The following is a 16562-nucleotide window of genomic DNA, read 5'->3' as shown; positions in this document are numbered from 1 at the left end:
GGCAACAAAGCAGATGTCATGCAAATCAAGCAAAGGCCCAGTTCACATTTATGACAACTTCAGCATGTTTCCAAAGCAAGGAAACAGGAAGACTGAGGAGCTAGATCAAACTTCATTTATATCTCAAACCATAAATGTTTCTCATACTACATCATGAATTTGGCTGTTCTTGATTTGCAGGAAACAGTACTTAGCAACCTGACTCCATGTCTTCATCTCTATTAGAGTGAATGTGATTTATTGTTTGTTAGATTGGATAGCTAGGTGGATAATTTCTTGATGACTAGAACCAGATTCCTTACATATGCCTTCTCAGTGTTACTTGTCTTTCCTTGTATCTTCTCAAGGACGCAGATGGTCTTTGTTTTTCAACACAAATGCTTGGAAATAAGTCTAGAAGTGCAAATTAAAACTATGAGCAAACCAGAACAGCAGAAATGTGGTAAAGTAAATACATTTTACAGCAATAACTAAGGTGCGATCATATGTGATTGGGCGGGAGGAAGGTGTGCACTGAATTTTACTGGAACTTGTGCCTGTCTGACAAAAGAGATGGAAAAGGTTCCTTGAGGCTGGACTGTCAGATTAAGTTTGAGAATGACAATTCGTGTGTGATATTTAATGCAGACCTAAGAACTGACTGTAAAGCCATAAAGAGAGTTTTAACCTTTTCACTACCTTATCCTGGCTATCCATCCAATACATGCCTCAGAGGTGTCTGTCCATACATAATGTTAACCTACAAAGAATGTTACTTAGGGAAAATTATTTCCTAAAAAAAATAAAATCTTTAAAGTTAAGTGAATTTAGTGCTCATGGAGTAGAGCTCATTTACTTATCCATAGTACAGGTATAAAATGAGCAGTAGATGTCCAGCCTTCCCCAAACTGTCCCATAGAAGGGCCCTGAACCACCTTGTTCAGGACATGCCATCTCTAGAAGTCAGCGTGATGGACATTCTCCATGCTCATTCACTCCTTTGGTTCTCTGCTGACACTGCCAATAAGGGAGCTAAGTTATTATCAGCTGTAATACTTTTTCTAACAAGGATATCTGTCCACTGGCAACTAGACTAAGTGCAAAAACTAATTTAGCTAAATAGCTATTTGATTAAAACACTTTCTGTCATTATTGACCAGTGTAGGATTTGCACAGGCAACCTAGAAGTGAAAGGAGTATAATCCACCATTACTCCCAAGTGCCAGCTAGTGTCTTGTATTCTTTTTTTCTTTTTTTTTAAATACAGATGTACTGGTGATATGTTATTTTGTGTTTTTTACCTCTCTCTCTCTCTCTCAATTATACAGGTATACAATACAGCATTTCTTCATCCCAAAGAGGGATGAATCACCAAAACCGCAACATTTTTCAGAGGAAGGGATTTCAAGAAGAATTCCATTTCAGGAGAACCCAAACAGTATTTTTTACCTTCCTCACTGTCCATCTGGAAGGCTCCCTTAATTTAACTTAGGCAGAAAGTGAAATTGACAACAGACTTCCAGCCTGGCTGCTAAAGAGACCAAAGGCAACCTCAATACCTCCCTCAAATTATGGCGCCAAAAAGGCAGAGAGCCTTGCAATTCAACCTTCTTCCCAGCCAAAAAGGCAGAGAGCCCAGAGAGCTACTCAGCCATTTCCCCACCAACTCTGGGAGCCCAAAAGGCAGAGAACCCAGACACACAGTGTCCTCGAAGCTTCAGGGACAGACAGAGTGCCAGGATGCTCAGCCTCTCCAGCCTCAAAATTTGAGGAGGAAGGAGAGAAGAGAGGCAGGGAGGTAGAGTACATGGGGTCTATGAATTACTGGCCCTTGCATGAGGAGTGGCAGAAACAGGGAGCAGAGAATCTATGCAGCAAGGCTTTCTGCCTCCTCATGTAACAGAACTGGGGGAAGGGGGTGTTGAGGACCAAAGTCAGGGTGCTCAGCTTTGGCAGCCCTCCAGAAAGCTTTAATCATTTGCGCTTTTAGAGCGTTCCCGGTGGGGAGTCCTCATTTCAGTTTTCCCAATGGAAAATTGAAATTTTTTGGCAAAGTTGAAATCTTCCTACAGAACATCTTGGTTTTATGAAAAGGGCATTTTTGTCTGAAAATCATTCAGATGAAAAATTTTCAACCAGCTCTATTAAAAATGCTTTGTTATGAAAATCCTAATGGCATATTGAACATCCTTGATCTAAGGGCTATATAGAATGCCAACAAACAAATATCTTACAGTAAGGCAAATATAAAAGTTCAACATGAATAAGCTTTAAATAGTTTAACAAGTTAGGGAAGGGAAGACTATTTGGCTGTTAGGAAGATTTAGTAAGGAAGCTGCCCCTGGTTACTGTAAGTGTTTCCAGTATACCTGTGTTCAAAATACAACGAAGAGCATAGCATGATGAATCTGTTACAACATGCAGCCCGTAGCAGCTGCTTTGCTTGACATTTTCAATTCCTGAGATGAATTAATGAATGACATTCACCTGCTGGTGGAACAGAAAATATTAATTTATGCATTTTGTTTAATTCTCAAGTACTTAAAGTTAACTTGAATTTCTGTCATCCCGTTGCAGTTCATTCAGGAGTTGAAAGACTGCCCTAGATATGTATTTTGTTTAAAAAGAACCCCACAAGAAGCTGAGCAGAAGTGCACATTTTTAATTTTGTGGGTCCACATGACATCGTATATACTGCACTACTCATTATCCATTTGGCCTACTTTAGAAGTTGTGATATCTGGATTTATGTAAGATGAGACAGGGTTCTTTTCCTGAAGACATGAGAAATCTCCCTTAGGATTACAGCAGGAGCAGAATATGGCCTAAGGAAGTGACATGTTATAAAAACACACACTTAATTCCCACTTCAACCACACACCTGGAATATGATTTGGGGAGACTTCCTTTCTTAAGAATATATCACAGATTTTCAAATGGCTGAATCTCTGTACTAAATGCCCTGCAACACAATCCTCATTATAACAAAGCATACTCTTAGCTATCTCTGACATACTGTGCCACTGATTTATCAGCACTTGACTTTATACACAACACCTCCCCCTCACCCCACAAGATTAATTTGTTCCGGGCAATTGCTATTAAAAAATACTAATCTCTCTCAAATCACAAATTACAATCATATCCGAATAACCCGATAATATATTTGCCAGGCACTTAAGAAGTCAATCATTTGAATGGATGCAGTATTACTTTTAAAGTCTGCAAGTGATGGCATCAATTCTGAATCGTTTAAATATTAGTTTACAAATATTGCTTATAGCTTAATAGCATCATAGATGTAGCTTCACAAAGATATTGGCTCTAGACAGTAATTATATCCTCAGCCTAATGTTGTGGTTAATGGACATACACATTTCAATGATAATTGCAATGCCTGAACATGATAATGTGCTTTATTAGCAGCTACAAAATAAAGCTGAGTTAGAGCCAGTTGCAGAATTGAACTATTATAATTATTTATTTTTAAGACTGCTTGATTTTTATTAGAAAAGTATTCTCTCTAATAGCACAGAACTTTATATAAACCAGTATTTTAGTTACAAATATAGGATTAAATACTAATTATATAAATGTTCATATGGGTTGTAGCTGTTGTAAATAATGGACTAAATATTCACTGAATCACATTATAAGGTAGAGATAAATGAAAGTCTAAGATACACAGAAAAAAGCATATGTTAAGGTTGCAATGTCAAACATTCAAAAGTTAGGAAATACCAAAATTAAGGCTGCTCATTCAACCTTAATTTGACCCCCTTGTACGTCTGCATTTTAGTGTAGTCTTTAATTACATAATGTCATGTTACTTCCCGCCCTCCCCCCAAGGACTGCTACCATCCCAGCACACAGACTAGATGGTGCTAAGTGAATCCTGTTTGTGTAGTGAATGAGGCTGTTTGTCTGCAGGACCCCTGCCTGAAATTGTTGCAGAAGTTGGAAGGTGTGTAGTGATGATGTAGGGAACTATAGGAAGAAAAAGAAGGGTCTTGTACTTAAGGAAGCTGAATGCCATGCTAGAGAAGTGGATTTTATCCCAGCATCTGCCACCACAGAATTCCTATGTTCAGTGAAATAGAATTACTAATTAGATATTTAGTTAAGATCTGCAGGGGAGTTACAGAGTGGGTACTAGGAGACCTTATCGTGGGAGGTCATGAAAAATGTAACATTTTGCACAAAGGATTCAATAAAATTAAGATGTTAAAAAATGGACACAATGAAAACCCTGAGTTAGTATGAGGACTTAACCTCACTATTTTAGTGTCTCTTGAGACCACAAGCTATTGTTTCAATGAAGGGTGCAGGATCTAAGTGTAAGTAGCAAGCTGCTAAAGCTCCTGCTAAAAAGAAAAAGCATTAAACCAATACCTGTTTGTATGCTCGAATTTATCTTATGCAAATGAGTACTTGCCCCGTTACAAATTATTATTAAAATGCAAGTCCCCATACATGCAGACCATGACCAAACATGTCACAAAGTCACATATGTTGCATAAAGTGTTTAGTCTATAGGTTTGAGCTCAGAGGGGCATAGCTCTGGCTAGCTCTAATCTAGCTAGCACTGCTAAAAATAGCAGTGAAGACGTGGTGGTACAGACCCCAGTGCAAGCTAGCAATGCACGTATGTACTAAGGTTTTCAGGTGGGCTTGTACAACCTACACCACTGTATCTTCACTGCTATTTTTATACTGTCTTGCTAGATTAAAGCTAGCACAAGTATGCCTACCTGAACTGTAATCACACTTCTGATTGCAATGTAGACATATGTTGGATCTCAGCTCTTGCTAAAGGGTGATTTAGAAAGATGAATAATTTAGTGAAAAGGACAACGGCATATTATGCCATGTCAGCTTAGAAAGATATAGGACAACAAATATGAGATGCAGAGTTTTATATCAACTGATTTGAAACCACAGTGTGCAGTGTATTCTGAAGTGATGGCTGCCTAGAGTATGAAAGTGTGGAGAACATGTGAATTTTTGGTAATATTTTTACAAACATGTGAATCAATTTACCCACTCACATTGTATTACTACCCACTGGCCCTGCTAATGTATCCAGACTGGACTACACAGACCTTCTGAACTGGGCCTGAAGCTTGAGCTGCATCCGCACAGCAAAATTACAGGGCTTGGACCCAAGTCACAGCGGGACTCAAGCTCTGATCCACTCCCCTAATAGGATCCTAGGACCAGGTCCTGCATTACTGCTGACTCGAGTCAGGCTGATTTGTGTGTGTATTAGCAGAGGGCTTGGGCTCAGACCTGAGTCAGCACCCAGGCTTCTTGTGCTGCATAGTCATACCCAGAGAGGACTGTCTACCTGGCCAGCTAGTATGTGGTAAGCAGGGGCATGAATGTACAGCACACAAGCCTGCCACGCACTAAATGGCAGTGTAGACAAGCCCAGAGACAAAGATTACAATGGAATCCCGGAGGCTATGGAAAAATAGGGCAGTTGGCTTTTGTTAGTGAGGACTCCGATTTAAGTCTACCTTTTCAGCATTAACACAAGGACCATTAAATGCTATATCTCAGTTGACTAATAAATCTTGGCTTGTTTTGAAGAGGTTGCCTTGCATTGCTGCAAATTACTACTGGGAGCATCTCTCTAAAAAGAGGTGAAATCTCTACCAGGAGTTCAAACTCATTTGGACTTCCCAAGGTCCCATGCAAAGAAACACAGGTGCTGACGCAAGAAGGACTGGTCTTGGAGTAGTACAGCTGCGGAGCTTTCCCCTACAAAAGCAAAGCCTAGGTATAACATATTAAAGGGAGCACTCAAAAGAGACTGAGCCCTGGTCTACACTTACTAGGCGATTTGGTGGCAGTCGACAGGAGTTACGCAAGCTACGCAGAGCAGCTTGCATAACTCCTGTCGACTGCTGTACTTCCCTTCTGCATGGCATCTTCACTGCACTGAGCCGACGGGATCCGTGTTCCTGTCAACGCAGCGCTACGTCACTTACAGGGGTAGTTTTACTGCATCGACTTCTGGATCGACTGAGCGGGTCTTCACTGACCGCTCAGTTGATCCAGATAGGTCGATCTGATGGCAACGACTTTGCCGCCATCAGTGTAGACATACCCTCAATAAAAGAAGGGAAACCCTGCAAATCCACAACCAAAGGCTTCAAAGTTGTTGCAACATTTAGAAAAACATCTGTCACCACATATTTTTTTATATATTATATTATATTTATTTCAAGTTTTGGGGGGAAAACAAGACAACTTGACTATTCCGGCTAGCAACATCAACACAGATGACTTTTAGGCACCTTGTTTGGTATCTCTATGAATCAGATAATAGAGTAAGATGCATACCAGGGCAGAAAAATCTTATTCATACATGCACGAAAGGCACAGATTCAACGATTATAGGGTCTGAAGCAACTACTAAACTCAAAACAGTATCTTTATCAGATAATGTTTGTTTCACAATCTATTCATGACCTGGCCATGGATAGCCAAGGGCTGCTACTTTCAAAACTCAAGAGAAGTAATAACTTGGCCATACAACTTGCCAACATCTCTGGTGCTACACAAATCTTCTAGTGTTTGTGTGGCATGTTTTGATTGTTTTATTAGAGAAGTATTGCTCTTTTGTAAAGCTGGGTCAGCAGGATCATTTATGTAAGACATTTCAAGAAGTAGTCAAAGTTTTCCACATTAAATGAGAGCAATGAATTGAGACATGCGTAGAGAGTGCCAGTGCAGACAGGTAAAAACAGAAGCTTGGTCACACAAAGCCAAAACTTCATAGGTAATTCACCACTTCACTGTTTCAAACACAGTCAAGCGCTTTCTGCTATTCAAAAAAAAAAAAAAAAAAAAAAAAGGAAAAAATTGCATCAGTTCCTTCATGAAGCTGTTAGAATACTTTAAAGGCCATCTAATGAATTCTCGCTCTGTCATTATATGGATTCACTGTACCAGAACTTCTGTTTTCACATGAAATGAGGTATTTATCCAAATCAGTGCTCATTCAACTCTGTAAATTAACTATAGGTTGTTCTGAAAGACCAGCAATCTCCCCTTGCTGAAGACTTCAAAATTTATATTGAGTGGCATGCTTAGCCTACCTAACTAATATTCTTGAACACCTGAAATCTTCTCTCCAGGGACAGATCGTGAATGTTCTACCTATGCCTTGCAGGATCAAAGCATTCACAGGAAGACATGAAACTTGGTCTTGCTCGAGTGCAAAGAAAAAACTTGGATTAATTTCCTTTAGTTTTGACATCAGCTATGGAAACGAGAAATCAGTCAAGAATCAACAAGAACCCAAAAAGTTGGCATCTGAGACTCCACACTCAAGTGAAGGGCTACATTCATTATGACCACAGAGGAGAAAAATAGATCACTAGTGTCTTTACCCAAGATGATGTTGACCCAGAAGCACTATCTAAGCCAATAATAGAAAAATTAATGGCCCCTCTCCTGTGACAAAATCTTGCAACTGACTATCTAGCCAGAGACTTGGCCAAATTTTTGGATCTCTCTGAAGAAGGAAAACTCATATTTAGTTGTAAAAGCCTTAAAAGTTCTCATCCAACTTTTGTCCTTATATTTTTGCAAGTAAGATTTCCCTTCAAAGGTGGTGACAAGTACACAGATTGCATTTGCCCAGCAATCAAAAATAACTTAAGACTGAACATTTGCTCAATTCAACCTTGTGTGTTAACATCTTTCATCAACAAGACAGGAATATCAATTGCACTGAACAGTGCGTGTACTTAAAATTTTGCGCCATCTTTAAAATTTTTATTTTGAAACTTCATAACCAGCTACTTCTTGAGTTATATTTACAGTATTGTGCTTGCTCACATTCAGGGCTAAGGGTCTTGGAAGAAAAGCTAGCAAAACAAGTATATGGCTCACAGCTTTGGCTTTTATTCCAGGCCAACTGACCTATTCAGTCTTTCCTACCTATCAGCACAGCAGCTGATTCAGATGTTAGGAAAATACTGTTGCTTCTGACATTATCCACCTACACCCGACTCTCATATATGATCGATGGGGCAGCAGAGACCAGGGCTCTGCCTATAAAGAGTGATAGGGTTGGGCGGCAGCTTCTGAAATCATTGTTCTCTCTCTCTCTTTCTCTCTCTCAGTATTAGATGCAAGATTATTGACTTCAAGGGCTTTGGAACAAGCCCTTTAAGAAGAGGATAGAGTAGTTTGGTAGCCATGCTGTGGAAAATACTAAAGCCAAGATTTGACCCTATGATGTAAATGATTACTGTCTTCAATGTAACTTCTTCTACAAATTACTGAACATTACCTCAAACTAGAAATACTTCATAAGAATGCCTCTATTTTAACCCCTATGATCATTAACTAACAATTTATGCATGACAATACCCTATTCTCCAATACAAGTTCTTTAATAATCAGAGTATTTGTAAACTAAAGCCTATTTTTGCTAAGAAAGTCATGGCCTATCTAAGTTTTATTTACATAAAAAGAAATTGTTGCCTCCTCTTTCCATCTTTTGAAACTTTAATCTTTCCATACCCCTCCCTGAATGTATTATTGAGGTAAGTTGCACCCAGTTCACATTATGATACTTCCTTAACAAACTCTACATGTTAAACTCAAATGAGAGGCATTTCATGCAATCTGAAAAATATTCAGTTCAATTAAAAATAATTGATGCATGGTGAAATAATTCTTCCCAAAGCTGCTGTAAAATCTTCAAAAAATAAAGCTACTTAATAATTTTCATCTCCTACAGGCTACAGAGATGCATTATTGCATATTAAAAATTGGAGTGTGATTTTCCCAGAGGTAAAAGAAAGTTATTAAAACAACCTATTTATTGTTGTTATAACTAGCCATTTGTGCTACACAAAAAGTAACAATTTCAGTACATTAAAAGAAAAGCTAATTAAGGCATAATTAGTATTTTCTGTATTTTGATGATTAGGGGTTAGTTGGCTATTCCTTTTCAAATTTCTATTTGATGCACCCCGACAATACCTTTAATGAGCAACTAACACTATTGAATCCCTGATGGCTGAGGAGTTTAGTGACCACTACTACATTACTTCCATTTATCACTGCCTCTTTACCTATAAATTAAACTAGCCCTGTAGCTATGTTGATCTACTTTATATCAATTTCTTCATCCATATCAGCTGAATATGTATGGCATTAACCTCATTTACTAGTTGGGAAAAGCTGAATTAAAATGAGATCTAATTTCTAGTGCACAGCACAATTTCAAAACTGCCTGCTAATTTCCACCACCTGTCAGCAGAGCAATCCTTTACTTCCTTGTAATGAAATAAAACAGTATATATATTTTACAGCCCAGAAAAAGGCTCATCATTCAAAAGTGTTAAGATAGCATTAATCATGAAGACACTAGGGCCCCGATCCTGTTATGCAGCTTGCACAGGCTAATGCCTGCAATCACGCAGAGCCTCGGTGAAGTCAATGGGGCTCTACGCAGGCAGAGGGATGCTACCATATGCAACGCTTTGCAGGATCAGAGCCAAAAGTAGCCAAACTCGGTACATGTATTTCTTGTTCTGACCAGCTCTAATGTTATCATGCCTGTAGAGAAGACAATCAAATAAATGAACATAGTGAAGGGATATCAACGTAAGTCAAGGTAACAGAGACGATCCACATTAGAGAATGAGCCTGGTCCTAAATTCAGAAATTGCTTAAATCATGTCAGAATTTGGATTCTGCTTTTAGCAATTAAAAATTACATTTACCAAGGCTGAAAATTATTCTAAAATCAGCATATTTTGTTCTTTTCTTGCCCTACAAGTATACTGTTGTCTAATTCTAACTCTTAATTATTTTTTATTATGATACATCTTGATTTCCCAAAAGCTCATATTTTACATTTACAAGTTAAAAGATTGGGAAAAAAATCTTAACACAAATCTAATCCCAAATATTATTTAATAACTTGACCTTCTTTATTTTGATTAGACAGACAGATAGAACGATAGACAGATAGATATAGTGACGGTACTATACATAATATATAGCATGAGATCTTTTTCCCCCCACCAAAATCAATAATTAGTTAAACTACTTCACAATCATGTCCCAACCTACGAATAACTTTTACTGTGGATTCCTAAAATACAGTCAACTCAATCCTTTATGCTTCTCCATAGCTTCCACCGCCCAAATGAGAATACTGAGCCAGATTCCCTGAATTGCTCAGCTAGCACAAATGAAGTAAAACTGTCTGTATCTCCCCGGCTGGGCATGGAGAAGTCACTAGGAAGCAGAGTGCTTCCTCTTACTCTTGCATCCTCTATCATTGCACCCCTCCATTTTAGGGCATGGGGCAGGAAGAAGCGCTGGTCAGAACTCATTGTACTCTAATATTCCTAACCCAGTGAGTGGTCCCTTGGGAATCATTGCCAGTTAGTGTAGTTAGAACAGCCCCCAGACTGCTGTAACCTATACTGGGGTCAGGACAGAACCAGGGAGAGACAATCAGCCCCCGTTACGTTCTCAGACTAAGCAGAAAATCTGGCCCACTGTGTTTTAAATCTGAAACTTTCATTTTAAAATAGTTCGTAGTAGAATGTGGAACTGAAAATGTTTTGCTTTACAAATACTTTTGAAGCTGTCAGATATATACTGCTAACCTGACAATTTGAATTAAGAGCTAAAACTCTCTCTCTTTAAGCATATGCATAAATAGGTAAAGAGATAGACAAGCACACCGGAGCTACTGGACCCAGTTCTGGTCTTCTCCCAAAATTTGTGGGGTTCATACTCTGCAGGTCAAGTATTCTGGGCCAGGATGTGGGAGTAGCCTGTACATTTTAACCAAGACACTCACCTGCCTAACCACACCAGACCTCAGGAAGATCACTCCTGATACTAGCAGGACTAATCTGTGATGGAGCTCTGTTAAGTGCCACAACCAAATCAAAACACTTGCTCTTACTAATGCTGCTTCCACAAGGCTGCCTTCACCCAAAAGTTTAATAGGACCCAATTTTGGCCCTAAGTGTTTTGGAAATTGCTGTAGAATGTCCCAGTCCTAAAAATATGAACCAAGGTTAAAAGCTATTAAATAGCAGCACATGTAGTACAAAGTAAAGATGACAAGTGCACAGTTAAGGTAGACATAATTCTTAATCCATGATGTGGGGGCTGAGGGGAATGGGCAGAGGGAGGAAGACTAAAGACAGAGGTCACAAAGCAATGCAAAATGATGGACATTATTAAAGCCCTGATTCTAAATTCCTTTAGCGCCTTAACATTTTGAATTTCATTTCTTTTCTTTTCTTTTTTTTTTGTTATACTAGGTTAGAAAGTATGTAAAACCACTAGTCTATTGAGTAAATCCCATCTCCCCCTTCAAATCTAGTACATACTTGCACTCAGAAAACAAAACCACAGAAGTTACAAAGGAGCTGTCAGTTAAAAGGAATGTTTTATTTTTAAAATTAAACAGTTTGACCAAGATTGGAGTGTGTACATATAAATGCATGTTTTTAACTTAGTAAACTAGAAACACAGCAACTCAGTCTATAAAAGGAAAAGGAAATTTAAGCCAAGAGTAACTTTTTATACCTTTATTATAAATTTCAAATGAATGAGAAACTTTGTTAGCAGTAGTCATAGTTGCTATTACTGTGAGGTCAGGCTATGCAGACACCACCAAGTTGGCTTGGTTTAAATGAAGACCGTAACTTTTATCAAACCCATTAAGCTTATGCATTTTACCAAGTGAGTTGTATTCCCATTACTTATCCAGAAAAAAAACCCTATCCAATTTGTTATATCTGGATTTACTCATGGCAATATCAAGCCACAAACTGATGAGAACCAAAGAGCCCAAATACAATGAGATGGGTCTCCCCAAACCATAATCTTCCAAACCAGTCACTAAATTAAACATGTATTACAGTTCTACACTAGCAGCACTTCCCTGCTACACTAATAGCACCTGTGTCAGTAATATGCCACCAAAGGATCACCTTTACAGTGGGGTTAGTCTCTTTGGCCAGTTACATCAGCTTTAGAACCAAAATAACCAGCAGTGCGGCACTGTACCGTACCAAAGAATATGACCCAACAGCACTTAGATTGTATACATTAATGTGTATGGCTCGTTGGAAAGACTATATCCTAGTACATTACTTTTACATCGACAATATAGCAGCAACTGCTCAATGGTACCACGAATATGTAGTGGCACCATGGGAGCTGCCTTCAAGGCTTTTTAGTTTACTTAGAAAGAAAACCCTGAAGGACTGTTTAATGAACAAGAATCTATAGGCAATGAATTAACTAAATTATTTTCGTTGTCTTTCTTAAAACCTGTGTATTTGATGTTATTCTTGATTACCAAAAGAAACTTTGCTGCACTACACTAACTGTAGAACAAGTTGCTTCCTCTGAATTTCAGTCAATGGGAATTTTGTCAGATTCAGAACAGAAGCAGGATCAGAATTTGTTACTGTAATATTATAAAGCAATGCATCATATTTAAAACACAAATCAGCTTTGGCAATTGAAACTACACTTGTAGTTAAGTTAGATTACTCATTTTTCTCTAATTGCTGCTTGTTTCTGAGTATATGAACATAAGATCAAATTTAACAATGCTCACATAAAACTATTTCAAACTGTATCTCAATGTGGCTGAAATATGCAGAATATCCATTATCTGTTCTGTAAATAAAACTTTGTACAACAATCTGAACCATCTTGAATATTTATATAAATGGATATTAAATTAGCCATTTGATATATATCTGTTTTTCGGCTTCCAAGTGTGAATCCTTTTATTGCATATTTGTAGATACTTGCCAGCAACATGCAGTACGAGACGATTTACAACTGTGAGGATAGAATGCCATCTGCTGCTACAAATGCTGCTACAGCAGGAAAAAACAATAAAAGGATAGCACAAGTTCTGCTTACTGTTTTTCTCATATAAGTAAAATATCAAATAAATATAGTTCTGGCTCAGTTTTTAAAAACACTTCAACTTCATTAGGGCTCTTACATAGGGCTCCACACATATGGAGTTCATTGCAAGAACAGATATTCAACTTCTATCGATAATAGAAAAGTCAGAGGCCAGACCCACACACTGAGTAGACCCACCATGCACAGGTCTCCTCTGACTGTGTACCGGGGTACCGTCCTCATAATGGAAAATTCTGGGACAAATCTCTTTCTCCATCAGGTTTTAATGCAGGGAGGGAGTGATGGGGCCCAAAGGGATTAAAGTGCTGGGGCCAATAGGACTCCACTCATGCAAGGAATGGTAGTAGAATTCGGCCCTGAGTTGGAAAAAAATAAAGCACAATCTGTCTATAAATTAAAATTATATCGATAGAAGATATAGTCAACCCCTAAAACTGGGCATATAATGGACACTGAGTTGCAATCAGATTGGCTGTTCTATTCCTAATACGATAACTGGACTTTTAAAAAAGACCTCGGTAATTTTCTTCATCATTAGTAATTCTATAAGCCTTTCCAATCCACCATGACAGTTGACCAGTTTGGTCACAAACTAGATATTGACCACTACCAATATCCTGACATTCTAACATCATTTTCTTTTATCTCCTTTAAATAAAACTAGTTGTATTCTTTTTCTCATAAGAGATCTCCAATACATCAAATTAAAAACTTTTTTGCTATCTAGTAACATTTTAATCAATGTTAGCTATTTAGACTTTCATATGAATAAGCAGTTGTGGAAGCAATCTTAAGACCAGTAAAATCTACTGCTTAGCATAATAAATTTCATGTGCATTATGTTATGGTTTAGTGTGCAAGAACTCAAGCTTTACATCCTCCTTTTGTCAGGAAAGCCACAGGCATTTGAATGTTAGTACTTCATTTTTAGGATACCATTTCACCCAGACCCAAATTCTTTCTCCAGTTGTACTTCAGCACTATCCCTACATCAGCTAATAAAGGAAGACACAGCTTCTGTTAGATTGGCTGGGAGAGGGTGCTAAAAAACCATGACAGCCTAATGCAGCATACAATACTCCATCATGCATTAACAAGTTATTTCTACTCAGCACCAGCAGAAACAACAAGAGCCCACACACACAAAAGAGAATTAGGACATGAATACATTTATTTACCACCAGACAGAAATCAAATATTATTGATCAGAATGATTATGACAATCTTGCTTCCTCTGAATTTCAGTCCATGGGAATTTTGTCAGATTCAAACAGGCGCAGGATCAGAATCTGTTACCGTAATATTATAAAGTAATGCATCATATTTAAAAAATACAAACCAGCTTTGGCAATTGAAGCAACACTTAAATTTCCGTGAAAAAGTAATTCAGCATAGTATAAAACTTTAGTCTTTAATATCAAAGTAAGGAGACATTCAATAACCCTGAAATATGATTCATACCAAAGGGGATAAAAGAATTCTTTGGTTTGGGACTGTTCACCAGAAAACATGGGTACAATACTACATAAGTAAAAACAAAATCTTAGTCACTGTCAAAAGTCTTGCTAAAGATTTGCTTGGGGCTCAAAGAAAATTCCTTCAATGTTTCTCAAGATCAATTGATCTTGTCTTACTGATGCTCTCTTTACAACATCTATATTATGACTGTCCCCTACAGTTAAGGTGAATTAACTGCTGCTTCTTCCAAGAATGCATCTTACTTTTCTCTCTTCCCTATTTAAAATGCAGAAAAGCCAAGTAATGTGAGAAATACAGTGGAAACTGCATAAATGAATAACTGTCAAAAGAAAAGAACTATTAAAAGAATAAATCTTGTGTACCCAGCTGTGAAATATAACACAATATAGCAGAACCCAGTTAAATGTTTGAAATAAAAAACTGAAATGCAAAAGTAACCTAAAACTGTTAAATGAATACAACTGTTAAAAAATATTAACTCTCTGCATGCCAAACACTGGCATGTACAAGGTGGTAAATCCTCTCAGACAACCAAAAATGAATAAATTAAATATCTATAAATTTAATATTCATCAGCTAACATCTACAGTTTTCACTCTGGCATGTATTTTTACACAAACACTGACAATACATTCGTAGTCCATTTCTTACACAGATTTCTTCATTTTAATTACACACGCCTTGTTTGCTGAAAAGACTTACCTTTGAGGTGCGCTGGAGCTGGTCCCCCACATATGTTTTACGGAATTGATCCAAAAACCAGAGAATCGCGAGTTCTACTTTTTCATTACTAGACCGTGGTAACTGGGCATCCATCAAGGATATCAGCTGAAAAACTCTTAATGTCAAGGGAAAACATTCTCAGAAGGAATTTTCAAAGAAACAAATGATATTCAGACAGCTAATTTCTCATGGGTCCATCAGTGATTACGATTGTGCCTAAGCTGGTGTTTGTTACTTTCCTTCCTTACATTTCCTTTCATAAACTACTGAAATGACCACCACTCACAGCTGCACATCAGCAACAGGCTTCTTGCTAAACTATGCTTTGTCACTTGAAATACATTTTTATACTTATGTCAGCTTCCAAAGTGTTCTTTTTCTTAGTACAGCATTTATATAATTCCACAAGGGGTAGCCATGTTAGTCTGTATACAGCAAAAACAACGAGAGTCCTGTAGCACTTCAAAGATTAGCAAATTTAATTTCTGCAGGCATAAGCTTTCGTGGGCTGTAACCCACTTCGTCAGATGTAAGGAATAGAAATCAGATAACAGGTGTGTACACACACACACACACACACACACACACACACACACACACACACACACACACACACACACACACACACACACACACACACACACACACACACACACACACACACACACACACACACACACACCCCCAAGGCTAAGGAACAACAATGGGAAAGTAATTGAGGCCTATTCATAACCATTGATTAGGAGGTGAGAATGTGTGAACGGTGACAATTACTTCTTGTACTGAGATAACCAATCAAAGTCCCTATTTAGACCCAGTTTGATTGTGTCAAGTTTGCAGATCAGTTCAAACTCAGCAGTTTCTCTTTGAAGTCTGTTTTTGAAGACCAGTTCACACAAGAAATCCACTTTCTGGACACTACAATACAAATAAAGGATGGTCACATTAATACCACCCTATACCAAAAACCAAATGACTGCAATACATATCTTCATGCCTCCAGCTTCCACCCTGGACACATTACATGATGCATTGTCCATAGCCAAGCCTTAAGATACAACCGGATTTGCTCCGATCCTCCAGACAGAGACAAACCTACAGGATCTCCATAAAACATTGTTAAAACTACAATACCCACCTGGAGAGGTGAAGAAACAAATTGACAGAGCCAGACAGGTACCCAGAAGTCACCTACTACAGGACAGACCTAACAAAGAAAACAACAGAACACCACTGGCCATCACCTACTGTCCCCAACTAAAATCTCTCCAGCACATCAAGGATCTACAACCTATCCTAGCAGATGATCCCTCACTCGCTCAAGCTGTGGGAGGCAGACCTATCCTTACAGACAGCCTACCCCAACCCCCCATCTGAAGCAAATATTCACCAGCAACCATACACCATACAAGAAGAACACTAACCCAGGA

General features: G+C 38.2%; 1 protein-coding gene across 1 annotated transcript in view; it reads right to left on the bottom strand.

Moving 5' to 3' along the window:
* RANBP17 (RAN binding protein 17) overlaps positions 1-16562 on the bottom strand; it is a 259916-nt gene that overhangs the window by 198900 nt on the left and 44454 nt on the right. The window contains exon 14 of the mRNA XM_067566736.1: positions 15112-15247. Within this exon, the coding sequence (XP_067422837.1) occupies positions 15112-15247 (136 nt within the window). The remainder of the gene's footprint in view (positions 1-15111; positions 15248-16562) is intronic.

This window comes from Emydura macquarii, unplaced genomic scaffold (genome assembly GCF_026122565.2).
Source record: "Emydura macquarii macquarii isolate MOO-44397 ecotype Brisbane River unplaced genomic scaffold, CSIRO-AGI_Emac_v2 contig_2768, whole genome shotgun sequence".
Taxonomy (NCBI): Eukaryota; Metazoa; Chordata; order Testudines; family Chelidae; genus Emydura; species Emydura macquarii.
The sequence above is the reverse complement of the archived record's forward strand: the minus strand, read 5'-3'. Positions and strand labels throughout refer to the sequence as shown.